General features: G+C 36.6%; 1 protein-coding gene across 1 annotated transcript in view; it reads right to left on the reverse strand.

Moving 5' to 3' along the window:
- Positions 1 to 263: 263 nt before the first annotated feature.
- DCUN1D1 (defective in cullin neddylation 1 domain containing 1) overlaps positions 264 to 13939 on the reverse strand; it is a 39398-nt gene continuing 25722 nt past the window's right edge. Inside the window, exons 5-7 of the mRNA XM_036754475.1 lie at positions 5865 to 5947; positions 5508 to 5604; positions 264 to 4050 (exon numbers count right to left, since the gene is read on the reverse strand). Coding sequence (XP_036610370.1) covers positions 3971 to 4050; positions 5508 to 5604; positions 5865 to 5947 — 260 coding nt within the window. The 3' untranslated portion in view covers positions 264 to 3970. The remainder of the gene's footprint in view (positions 4051 to 5507; positions 5605 to 5864; positions 5948 to 13939) is intronic.

The following is a 13939-nucleotide window of genomic DNA, read 5'->3' on the forward strand; positions in this document are numbered from 1 at the left end:
TATATACATATAGTACATTGATATACTTAACTAAAATGGCTTGTACTGTTTTAAGTGAAAACTAAATAAGTCACTAAAATATATGTTACCTACATAAGTCACAACTTGTGCATGTCATGTTTTTTGATATAGGAATGTTACAACATTCCCGTTATAAAGGAAAGGAATTATTCCCTCTTCCATAGATATCAGAGGCAAGGAGAAATTCAGGACCACCACCCCAGTTTACAATTAAAATAGTGATGAATCAGAATTCAAACCTCTGTCTCTCACAATTCCCTGTTAGGAGGAAAAGTCATAACCCAGGCATTTTATCCTTAGCTAATAAAGAGCTTTTTCACAGGTTCTATTACTTTACACACAGTATAGTTGCCATATTGGATACATTTCACTTAAGAACATATACATATTCATTATAAAACATAAAATATATAACAATCACAAAAACTGATGGGTTGTTGAATATTTTATAATAACCAGACAAAAGTTACCACTTAAATTTATATTAATTTGCGGACTTCTTTCACAAATACTTTCTGGGTTGAGTCATACATTAATTGCTACTTGGTGTTTTAAAAAAAATTCTTTAATTCTTTTGGGAGATTTACCCTTCTGTCTTAGGGATACAACAGTTTTAAAAATTGTCTAAAACTGGCATGTTTAAAAGCCTAAGTCCAAATTAAGTTATGAAATTTAAGTAATTTTCTCATTATCAACTTAAGCAGAACAAAAGCTCCTCGAGAACAGAGACTGTTCATTTTATCTTTATGCCTACAGCACTTATGCACAGTGCTTTGCACATACTAGGCTCTCAACAAATGATTGTTGGATTGAATTGGACAGCCAAATCAGTGACTGATTTATTAAAAAGCATACCTCATTTAAACAGAATTCCCCAATAAGAAGTTCATTATAAAATAATTTTAAAGCAATTATATGTTATTTTATTGAATAACCAATCATTTTTCCCTTTTCTAAAAAAATATGTCATTTAAATCAATGGCAGATAATTAGGACACCATGTTACACAACTCCAGCATAGTTTAATAAAAATGAGAGCAGCCCGGATTATAGTTGTAAACACTTTAAATGTAGTAAACAAGACTGAGTATAACTTTTCTCCCCCAAATTTGCCATAAGAGCATTTTCCAGGAGGAGTCATTCCATATTTTAAAGTCATCCAGAAAATTTTAGTTTTAATTTTTTTTTAAATAATACACCAAAATAATTAATGTGAGATTTCATCATGGCAATTCCACTGAAGCTTTATTGCCTCTGTTGGTAATATGACAGGGATTGTAAGAAATCACAAGTGAACTTACAGAGATATGCAGATGATGATATTCACTAAAAATAATCTTGATCTCAAGTTTTTTGTTTTTTGTTTTTTTTATATGTGGGCACTTCTAATTTTATACATTTTAGTACTAAACAGCAATACAATTTAAAGTGTGTACCTTTTTTTGACATTTGGCAAAAAAGAAAACTGAACCTGTGGAACAGTTTAAAAACCAAGACTCATCATGGGGAGTTTATTATCAGACTGAGGACTGAAGCACTTATGAATGAAAGCAATCCAAGTTTTAACGCACACACATTCACACACGCACACACAGAGTTAACACATGGCCACACGGGTGAGCACTTTTCAGTACAAAATATTCCCTGTAACCAAGCATTTCTCCATAGCATAACCACACCACGTTAAATCAATCTTTTTTTTCAACCTTAGTAATAGTTTTGTTAAATTCTGAGATGCCATCACAAAGTGAACAGCCTTAACGTTTATGCTACATAATTATTCAAAGCTTTATGTATTTTTGTTTATAATTACACAGTAATTATAAATGTTTAGTACCAAACTGATGACAAACACTATTTTGTTGAAAAGATCTTGCATTCAAAAAGGAATAATCTTTAAGATACCAAGGCACAAGGCCGCTAACCAATATCAGACTTTGAGTAAAGACAGAATTGATATTGGAGTCAAAGTTAAGGAGATCTTATTTCCAAACACAGCACACTTGAATTAATTCATTGATATGGAACGGTACCAAAACTCAAAAACCTTTAAGACAATTAACAAAACAGCACGCTTCATAGACCTTTTAAAAGTTCTCATAATTCAAGTTACAAAAAAAAGGAAAAAGGAAATACTAAAAGCAGCAAAAATAGTTTTGTTTTTGTTTTTTCTGAACAGCCAATTCCAATAGCTTGAATAGAAATGTTAACTTTTTCATTTGGTTGGTAGGACTGTATTCTTGAAATAAAAGTGTGACTGAACAATTTTTAAAAGCAGTACTGTTGCTTATGGGAAAAGCCTCTTAACTTCCAAGCATAAAGTTAAAAATAAGCAGTTTAATATTTCATTTTTTCCTAAAATCATTTCAGCATCTGCATAAAAATGTGCCGCTGTTCCAAAGCACTCTCCACTTACTGATTTCAATCCTCACTCTGACCTTGCCAAGCAAGTACTCAGGTACACCCAGCAGAGACACTTATCCCTAGTAAAGACAATGGGTGTTGAACATCTAAAGTCTGACAGGTTTAACTTGCTTTATGGAAGTGTTTATTTTAAGAAGACAGTAATAACCTCTTCGCCATAAGTCAGGGAATGAAAGTGAAATGATCAGTTTCTGCATGAAAGCAGTCAGGGATCTATAATGTGAAACAAACAAGCTAAAATTCTGCTTGGATGTGAAAACAGTCCTAATTTAGTTGTGGCAAATAAAAGTAATGGTGGAACAAACGAAATAATTTAAGGAAACAAAAGGAGCTAGTGTGGTAATTTGCATCTAATCTGTGCTTGCTTAAAAGCGCTTCTGAAATCAGTATTTGGCAACCGTGGTGATTTGTCATTAAAGCAAAGTTCAACAAAATGAGAAGTGCTCAAAATGGACTTTTTCTGAAGCAGCAGTACCTGTGTTGTAAAGACTGAACTAAAGGGCTCATCACAACCACTCCCCAAAATTAGATTCATACTAGACTCACCACCTTCCTGTATAAACAAGGGGGATCTCTTTGCTGATCTATAAGCTTGATGACAGAAAAACTTGTGCCTAAATTTAGGATATTGTATTGTGTAGCAATCTAAAACATTCAAAACATAAATTCAATATTTTAACTTATTAGACAGGCAGATAAGCATTTCAAAATTGCAATGAAATCCAATTATATAATGCATAATGTAGAGAGTAATAAAGGCCTACATTATGCGGACTGCTTTTCTCAACACAGCTCTCTTGCAGACCAACTATGCATAAACATGGTATTAAGTGCAGAATAGCTCTGTGGTACCTTCAACTGTTTGAAAATTAAGGGGTTGAAGTACAACAAACCTTTTACAGGTAGGCACCTAGTTATTCTAATAATTTTTTTACATTGGTTGTTTCTACATTTGTTTTCATCAGATAATCAACTAACGTGGATGATACATGTGATTTGCCAGGAAAAAACAAACCAAAACACCGTCTCAGATTGAGTACACTTACACATATCATTCTCTTAGGAAGTGCTATCAGCATAGTCTTTGCAACTAGCCCAAAGCATCTATTTAAGGAGTTTTTATAAAGTGTTTGTGATGTTGATCTGTTTAATTCTTATGCCAAACAGTTTTCTGATGAAGACAGCATTGTGCTTTATGCAACAATGGAAACCTCAAAATAATCACCATGAAGCTCCTAAGACTTAAGGGAGAATAAACTAGGATGGTCCACAGAGATAAGATGAAATCCACCACGTTGGAATTATAACTGGCAAGAGCGGCCCAGACTAGGAGACAAGCCCAAACCACCATTAGAAGAAGGAAATATGCTATGGTCCAAGATGTATCCTTAATGTTTTGTCTCAACCCTCTGCCCTTAGTGTGAGGATTGGTCTTCAGTTCAGTCCAGCCAGCAGAAATTGACTGTGCAATTTTCCGTTGTGTTTATTGTACAGACTATGTACACTCTAGAGGGTTCCTTCAGTGCTACACTGTTGTACTTCTTGTCCCAGCAATTTGAGGGCGTGCAAATTCCACAAAGTCATCAATAAGAACAGGCCATGCTCCTGAGAAAGAGAGAAAGAAAAAACAAAAGGGTGGGGGGAAAGCAGCTGATAAATAAGGAGACCAAAGCCACTCTTTCTAAACTTCTAAGACAGCACTTCTAAGAACAGAGATCAACCATGCCTGCAATCACCTTTCCCAGCCACCTACCAGTATTCCCTTTATTCTTAATGCTTTCTACTCAAACTTTGGTATTTTCTGGACAGCAGACCAAGTTTACCTGTTTAAATTCATCCCTGACACTTCCTGGTAGTGACCAATTAACTTATCCACTCGTTAAATGGGTCTTGTGATACACAGAAGGTATTTAATAAATGCTAGCTGATTGACTGTAGGATCTACACAGAGCTGCCGGGAGGCTCAAGTGAAATAATGCAATTAAAGCACACAAAGTTAGATAAATAGCAGCTTCAACTTTTGTTATTTATAGTAGTGCTAAGAGTGCTTCCCCTGAAATTACCGTGCATTTACTCTGTACATATATTCTGCATCTATTTAAATGTGTTCACATAGCTTTCCCTAATGTATACTCCATGAGGGCAGGGACATTTTTTTTTTGATGGAAGGGTGGAATGTGTTTCTCCCTTCCTAAGCATTCTTTAAGAATGAATCAATAAAACACGAGACAAAGCATATTAATCAAATTCAACTTGTTAAAATGTTCAAATAAAACCATATATATATATATATATATATATATACACACACACAGAAGCATGTCAACTGTCTAGTTGAACTTAAGACAATTAAAAAGTTGAATATGAACAGAAATGAATAAAATTTTATAGAATAAACCTTTCATGACAAGAAGAAAAAACCCCATCTGTGACTTACTAGCCCCAGTGGACAGAGCCCACTGAATTCTCTGTGGGGCTGGTTGAAATACTGAAGAGAAAACATCTATTCTCCCCGAGACTTGGGTAAGTAAACTAACCAACAAAACATGATCTTTTGGGATTCTGACAAAGTATATATAAAGCTGCCATCACTCTGAAAACTGTGACTCAAAGCCCAAAGGCTCATGGAAGATCACTTTCACAGATGAAGCATGGCATAGGGGCAGTTAGTTAAATGTTTATTGGTCCCATGGGACCACTAGGCTGCTTGAATACATTTTTGGCTTCAGACTTCCTAGACTCAAGCAGCTCACAATCTAACTGCCAAATAAACAGACAAAAAGCAAAAATACAAGTTTATGATAACAAGAGTACATTAGAGAGACAAGTGAGTTCCTCAACTGAACCAGCAAGTTGGGGGATGGAAAAGAAGGAGTCTCTTGGGCTGCAAGAGGAGGAAAAGGACAAAGAAGACCAGAAAGGGCTCTTGTACACTAATGTATGAATATGAACAAAAGCTTGGCAAGCTGTCCAACTGCAAGGAAAAACCTTAGAGTAGAGAAAGAAATAGAACAGAAGAAGAGAGGAGATAAATAGAGTGGTCAGGTAAAAGTGTATGTTACCTTCTTCATCATAATTAGACATGTCATCTGCTATCATTGTACTGAAGTCTAAAAGAAGATTCCAGGTATCTTTAGGTATTGATCGTTTATGATGTTCCTATTGAAAAAGAGAAATTCAAGTAATTCAAGTCACTGAACTGAGGGAAATAAATATGAAAAATGTTGAACAAGACAAAATGCTAGATGACAATTGCAATGGTCAAACTTCTCCCATCAATTTTTATTCCACCAAACAGAATCATGATATTCTGAAGTGGGTTCAGCACACTTTAAACAATTTTTAAAACAAAAAATTCAATCACACACACACACACGCAAGCGCACGCATGTCTTGCTAATAAAAAAATGTAAACTTACCAACAAAAATTTGTTCCACAAGTCTAGGAATTTAAATCTCCCATTAAGTACTAAATTCCAGTAGGCAATGGCCATTTCTAGATCTGTAACATTAAAATATATTACACACTTAAAATATCTGTCTCTGTAGTATTATAATACCTCTGAGACTTATAAGGGCTGGATTTGTTTTTAACTATCCAAATGCCTAACCACACATTCAAGATCTTCCCAAAGGAAAATACTTCCTAATCGAGATGAACTTACCTATAGATTGACTGATATGCAAACAACAGCAGCCTCCCACTAAAAACCTAGATTGCCCAATGACTCAGTTAGGCTGAATTTAAGGTACTCTGATTCTGATTCCCATCCTGGTCCCAAGACAAGACACTTCCAAGAACAGTGTCACAGAAAGGTCAAACTCCAGATGGAATGGAAGAGTTGAAAAAATACTGAGGACAACAAAAATGTCTAGAACAAGAATAACAACAGAAATGTAGGCCCATGGATGACAATGAGAAAACAGAACAGGAACAAGCACTAGATTTGGAGCCAGAGACCTGGGCTCAAACAACACCCCCATCCTGCTGCTTACCACCCTGGCTTTAACTCATCTCTGGCCTGAGCATCCCTTGTGGATAAAATGAGGTTGGGTGAGGTCTCCTCTGAGGGCCCTTCTAGATATAAATCTATGATCCTATGATCTGTGATCTAATCCCTGTTTTGTTTCCATCATCTGCATTGATGCAAAGTGTCTTTAACTTGGAAAACGCAAAAGAATCAAAATGGAATTGGAGTGTAATGGAAGGGAGGGAAAAGAACACCCCCACTTTAGGAAATTCAGAGTTTCAGACTGAGAAAACAAACAGCTGGTCAATGTGAGTGCAAAGGCAATATCAGTGATCTCAGACATTAGAGAGAGCTCGAAAAGTACTAGAAGAATGCTAGAGGGTTCTGGACCAAACCTGTGATTTCCTTTGTGCTGGGAGCTCCTGGTGAAGAGCTTCCTCTGGCGATGCAGGTCACTCACAACCTTCTCTGCAATTTACAGCCTCTGAGGGGGAACTGGGACACTGACTGACAAGTCTTAGTGACTCACCCAGGGTCACACACAAATGTGTCAGAGGCAGGACTTCAGCCTGAATTTTTTGTCTCTGAGGTCATCTTTCTGCCCAGTAGGACACTAAGCTAATCACAGTAAGAATAAGAACAGGCATATGATTTTTTTTTAAATTTTCCAAAACAGAGTGTAAGTCTGAAAATAATGCCCAAAAAAAAGATGATTATGAGCTCTTAAAAAATAAAAGTATACGGGCAGCCAGGTGGCGCAGTGAGTAGAGCACTGGCCCTGGAGTCAAGAGGACCTGAGTTCAAATCCAGCCTCAGACACTTGACACACACTTTCTAGCTGTGTGACCTTGGGCAAGTCACTTAATTCAATTGCCCTGCCTTCCCCCCTCCAAAAAAATAAAATAAAAATACAATCACTAGTAACTAGCATTAGTTCATTAGGAATAAATGGTGCCAAACTATTTTCATTTAGTTTTTGACAGGATTACTAACCCAACAGATTCGTCTTCTCTCTTCCCAAGGCTACCTCATTCTCATTCTATTATCTATGAGATAATAGTCAACAGCACTTTCCAGGACCCTACATATCATCTAGATTCAATGAGGAACTCTGGAGACCCAAATGACTTCAAAATCTAGGTTCCCAAGCATACGTTTTATTCTGGGCTCCAGAACTACATCTTAAACTACATATGGGAAATCACAACCAGGATGTCCCTACTGGCAGCTCAAGCTAAGGATAGGCTCATTAATGCTTGGTTGGTTGAGCTGTAAATTGGTTTAACTATTTTGGAAATAAAATACTGAATTATACTAGATAAATTGTCAAGAAATGTATTGCTTTACTTTTCCTTTGTTATTAAGAAAGTGTTCTATGCTATGGTATGGAGGTATCTAAGTTTTTTGTTTTGTTTGAAAACATACGGTAGAGAGAAGGTAGAACTCAATATATTTTGTTTTTTCTGCAAAGGAGAACATTCTTTGCAATGAAAAGAACAGACATGACTATTAGAAAGATGAAACTCAAGATGAAGATAGTAAGAGAGTATCTAACAGACTCTTAGTTCAAGTCAAAAGTCCTAGGATGTAAGAACTAGTGAATGTTATTGCTAGGCCACTACTGGTGACCCTTGAGGGACTGTGGAAAACATGAGATATATGACAGAACTGGAGAAAGGTAAATTTTATTTGCAGAAAATAGAGGAGAGTAGAATCTGCATATTGGCCAGTAAGTTTGACTAATTCCTGGCAAAATTCTAAGACATATAAGTAAATTTAGTGAGAAAACAGTGATCACCAAGAGCCAGCATAGCTTCATTAAAAATGCTGCTAGATTAATTTCATTTTCTTTTGGATAGATCACTAAAGGTTCAAAGTCTAGCTGTGAGGAGGGCTCTAGTGAAGTACCCTAGAGATCTGTTATTAATGCTATGATGTTTACTATTTCTAACAAAATGATCTGAAAAAAGGCATGTATGGGAATGCTTATCAAATTTTGAAATAAAATAAAACTAAGAACAGATAACACAATGGATAAGGGAGTGAAGACCCACAAGGATTCTGACAGGGCAGAATGCTGGGCTAGCTTAAATAAAAAAATGTAATACAGATAAATGTTTTTTAAAATTACTATTTAAAAGTACAATTATGGGGAGGAATAGCTAGACAGCAGTAAGAATGAAAAACATTTGACCTGTTGATTTAAAATGACTCAAGTTCAATCAGAGTCAATAATATGACAGAAGAGGCAAAACGTTTAATGCATAAACTTAGGCTACATTAAGAAAGGAAAGTGGAGGAAGAAGATAAAAAAGGAGGGACGATAGTAGGGAGGGCAGATAGGGGAAGGAGGTAGTCAAAAACAAATGCTTTCAAAAAGGGACAGGGTCAAGGGAGAAAATTCAATAAAGGGGGATAGGTTAGGAAGGAGCAAAACATAGTTAGTCTTTCACAACATGAGTATTGTGGAAGGGTTTTACATAATGATATGCATGTGGCCTATGTTGAATTGCTTGACTTCTTTGGGAGGGTTGGGGGAGGGAAGAGGGGAGAGAATTTGGAACTCAAAGTTTTAAAAACAGACGTTTAAAAACAAACAAAAAAAAGCTTTTGCATGCAACTAGGAAATAAGATACACAGGCAATGGGGCGTAGAAATTTATCTTGCCCCCCAAGAGAAGAAGGGAAAATGGGATGGGACAGGAGTGGGGTGACAGAAGGGAGGGCTGACTGGGGAACGGGGCAACCAGAATATATGCCATCTTGGAGTGGGCGGGCGGGTAGAAATGGGGAGAAAATTCGTAATTCAAACTCTTGTGAAAATCAATGCTGAAAACTAAATATATTAAATAAAGCAGAAAAATAAATAAATAAATAGAAAATTAAAAAATTAAGGAAGGTGCCAGCTTGCTGTGCTTTGTGCTGGTCAAACCACATCTGACCAGATGTAGAGTGAAGCATATGGTGGCAGAGTATTCAGAAGATGATCAGGATCAACGATAACTGAGAATAAGCTGGGTCAGAAAAGAATCAAGAGTACATGGCAATTATCTTCAAGCATTTGAAAGGCAGATAGATGAAAAAAAATATGATCGTTTTTGCTCAGCCTCAAAAGATGAGGAAAAATGAGTAGCAGTGGCACTAGCAGATTTAGCCTTGGTATATAAGGAGAAGTGATTCAAAGGCAGAATTTAAGTGGAAAAATGTAGCAGGTTCCCTTTCACAAGGTGTCTTCAGGCAAAGGCTGGAGTACCATTTATTGAAATGTTGCAGGTGCAAGTCTGAGTTGGACTACAGAGCCCCTGAGGCTCCTTGGATTACTACTATGGTATGGTCTGTCTTTCCCTTATGCGTTTATTCCATATCTTTTATATCTTCTGTTACTTGTAAATGTTTCATTCCCCATTAGAATGTGTACTTCATGTAGACAGGGACTAGATAAAAGAATCAAGGTTAAAATTAATCTGAGAAGCTCACACAATTGGTGCAAATTAAAAGATGAAATTTAACCAAGGGAAAACGTAAATTCCTAAACTTAAAATAAAAACAAAAACGTTAGCTTTGTTTGCATGTGAATAGAATGGGGAGATTTAGCTCAATGATACTTCATGTGAAGGACAAGAGACTGTATTTGAACGCAAACTTACAAAAAATCACTAAGATGTTTAAAAAAAACCAAAAAACCCAAGAACAAAAGTCAACTGGTACATGACAATAAGGCTACATGAATAGAAGTACAATTTTGAGATTAAGGGAGATAAACAGGTTAGTTCTAGGTACCACATGTGAAGAGAGCTACTGATGAAAAACTGGTGTGTGCCCATGAAGGCAAGAAGAATGACTAAGAGTCTGAAAACCATATCATCTAAAAAATAACTTTGCCTCAATGTAAAGATACTAATAATGGATTTTGTTAGGTTAGAGGCTAGATGACCACTTGGTAGGGATGTTGTTGAGAAGATTCATGAGTTGAACTACAGGTGGGACTAAAGGGCTTATTACATTCTATGACTCTTGGAGACAAATAATGAAGTGAATGGCAGAAGGAAAGAGATGAATGCATAAAAAGAGAAAAGGTATGCCAACAAAAATGGCATTACCAGTCATGGAAATAAACATGAGTTTAATTTTTAATTATCATGGGAAAAGAGAATGGGAATATCACACAGTTGAAAACTATAGTCATGTTGCCCTCACCAATTTGTTTTGGTTCTCTTGCCCTTTTCAATCTTCAAAATTCTACCTTTCTCTTGCCAAATTTTGATAAGCTGAGGGCTCAGTGTATATCTGCAATAACTGTCAAAAGAATTGCTGTTTCTTTCTAAAATAGGGTCTTTGGTTTTTACAATCCCTGATATAGAACCCTAGTATAAAAAAAAAAGACACAGGAAAAATGCCTGGGATGCATTATATTCCCTACAAGGTCAAGCCTTACAAATGTTAATAATAAGATGTACCACATTTCTAGAAGTCTGAGACTAACAATAAAAGTCCTTCCTAATGTTTCATTCTCAAAATCCCAACTAAATTTCCAATTTCTGTCAAGTTCAATTACCAAAAAAAAAGGAATTTGCTTCACCAACTACAGCAAACATAATATTCAATATCACGAACAAACACAAGGAAAAAAAAAACCTGACAAAAACCCTTTTTGCTCTTTACATCAGAAAAAACTTAGAAATGGAAATTAACCAAGGTACTGACACTGCCCCTCAGGAAAATATTTCATTCACATTGTCATCCATTCTGAATGATTTAAAAGTTGCCCTAATATTTCAAATTATTGTACATGAACATAATAAGTTCAAAGATCTTGACCCTGTTTCACTTATCAGAAATTCAGAAACCAACCCAATGAAAACAGGGACACAGAGAAAGAAAAAGGATTAAACCTAGCTGTTCCAGCTTTATTCAACCCTTGAAATATTTTTTCCTATAAGAATGTACTCCCAATATAAATAATGGAAAAGATGATTTAATGACCATAATTTTGTTTTATAAACAATTTATGCATTTTCCCTCCAACTCACTACAATATTGCTCCATTATCATCCCAACCTCTTCAGTGGAGGGCTTTACTTCCTACTTCACTGAGGAAAAAAAGAGGCTATTTGCCAAATCTCTTTTTCCCCTACACTCCATTAAAATCACTGTATGTGAATACTCATTCCTCCTTTACTCTAGTCACTTCTGAAGAAGGCACCTTCCTGACAAAATCAAATTCTATACTTATACCCTTGATTCCATTTGTTCTTGTCTTCTCTGGCAGGCAGCCCCCACAGCCCTTTCCCCACCCTCTCTAATCTTCAATCTCTCCTTTTCTATTGGTCCACTCTTTTCTACCTGCAAAACATACCCACCTCTCCTTGAAACTTAGAAAATCCTGGTTTGAAATGTCTTCTTAACCTTTCACTTAATCTCTCTCCTTACTTTTATAAACTCCTACAAAAAGTTATCTGTGCCACATGGCTCCACTTCCTCTCTTTTCACTCACTTGTCAAATCCCCTGAAATCTGCCTTCCAATTTCATCATTCCACCAAAACATTCCACCAAAACTGCCAGATCTTCTGGCTTTTCCTCCATCTTCTGCAGCCTTCAAGCTGCTGGTCATCTTCTCTTCCTAGATCCTCTTTCCTCTCTTGGTTCTTGTGGCACTGCTCCACCTTGGTTCTCCTACTACCTACCTAACCATTCCTCTTCAGCTACCTCTGCTGGTTCATCACTCTTCTATCGCCTACCTGTGGGTGTTCCCCCCCAGATTTGGCCCGGGCTCCTTTCTCTCTCTTCTCAGGGTTTACTTATCTCTATGCAGGTGACTCCCAGATCTATAAACATAGCCCTATGCTCTCTCCTAAACTCCAGTCCCACATCATTAACTGTATACTGAACACTTCAAATGGGATATCCCACAGGCAGGTCAGATTCATTATATCCAAAACAAAACACATTATTTTCCCCCCAAGCCTCCTCTTCTTCTGAACCTGCCCATTTTTGTTGAAGGCATCATACTCCTTCTAGTCACCCAGGTTCACAACCTCAGGGTCATCCTTGCCCCCTCATCTTCTTTGACTTCATAGATCTAATTTTCAAATATTCTGATTTCTACTTCCAAAACACTTTTTTAGTATTTACCCCCTTCTCTCTACTCACATACCTATGACCTTAGTTTGGGCCCTTGTCATCTCTTGCCTGTTCTACTGCGACAGCTTGCTAATTGGTTTCCTTCCCTCAAGATTCTCATCCTTCTAACCTATCCTTCACAAAGCTGGCAAAATTATATTCCTAAAGGAAAAAATCTGACCATGCTACTCTGCTATCCAAAAAGCTTCAGGGGTTCCCTGTTACTTCCAGAATCAAATACAACATCCTCTGTTTGGTATTTAAAGCCCTTCACAAACTGGCCCTAATTTACCTTTCTAGCCTTTTCACACACTCTGGGCTTCTTGCTATTATTCAAAAATACCATTCTATCTCCAGTTACCTCCCTCCCCAGCTCTCACCCCTAGAATGCAATCTCTCCTCACCTCAGCTTCTAAGAAGCCAAGATTTCCTTTGAAGTTGAACTCATATGTCACCTCCTATATGAAGTCTGCCCTGATCCTTCTAGGTACTAGTGCCTCATGTGAATTGATGCAAGTGAAGTATAACCAAGAGAATAAGATACACAATGACTACAATCATACAAATGGAAAAGACGCTAAAATGAGCAAAGAGTAAGTGTAATGACCAATCCTGGCCCTGTACATGAAATGACAAAATGCGCCTCCTTCTTCTTAGTGGTGAGAACCCAGGTATGAAGTGCTGCATATACCGTCAGATGTGATCATTGTGTTCATAGGTTTTGCAGAACCCCTTATCTTTGTTACAATGGAGGGCCCCCAGGAGGAGCGGGAGTACAATATTTGGCAATGATAGAGATGTAGTAAACAAAAAGCATCAAGACACTTTTTTTTTAAGAGGGAAAAGAGTAGAGAGAAAAAAAGACCCACAAAAATTCATCAAGCTTGGTATCAATCAATAAGTATTTATTAAGTGCTTACTATGTGCCAAGTACTGTGCTAGACTTTAAGGATATGAGCTTATATTCTAATGGAAAAGATAATACATACCTATGGAATAGCAGAGAAGAAAGAGAGAAAGGATGGCAGAAGATATGACCAGGAATTCACAGGAATGGTAGCCAGGAAGACAACTAAGCACTAAAACCCATATGTCTATATACAAATGTATCAACTATAGAAAATAAAAAAAAAGCAGAGTTCCTAAATGCAAGGAGATAAATGTGTCAAAACAAGCATCACCAAGACTTGGTGGGACTGGACTCGTGGAATATAATTCTGAAAGTGGATAATGTAGTAAGAAAAAAAATAAAAGGGATGGTGGAGCCGTATAGTAAGAAGACATAATAATATGATGAAATTCAAGAAACAAAGTAAGAAAAAGGTGTTGAGTATGTGAGGATGAACTGGGAAAAAAAAAAATGACTTTTTTCAATGGAATATATTATATACCCTCCGGAGAGA

This window comes from Trichosurus vulpecula, chromosome 4 (assembly GCF_011100635.1).
Source record: "Trichosurus vulpecula isolate mTriVul1 chromosome 4, mTriVul1.pri, whole genome shotgun sequence".
NCBI lineage: Eukaryota > Metazoa > Chordata > Mammalia > Diprotodontia > Phalangeridae > Trichosurus > Trichosurus vulpecula.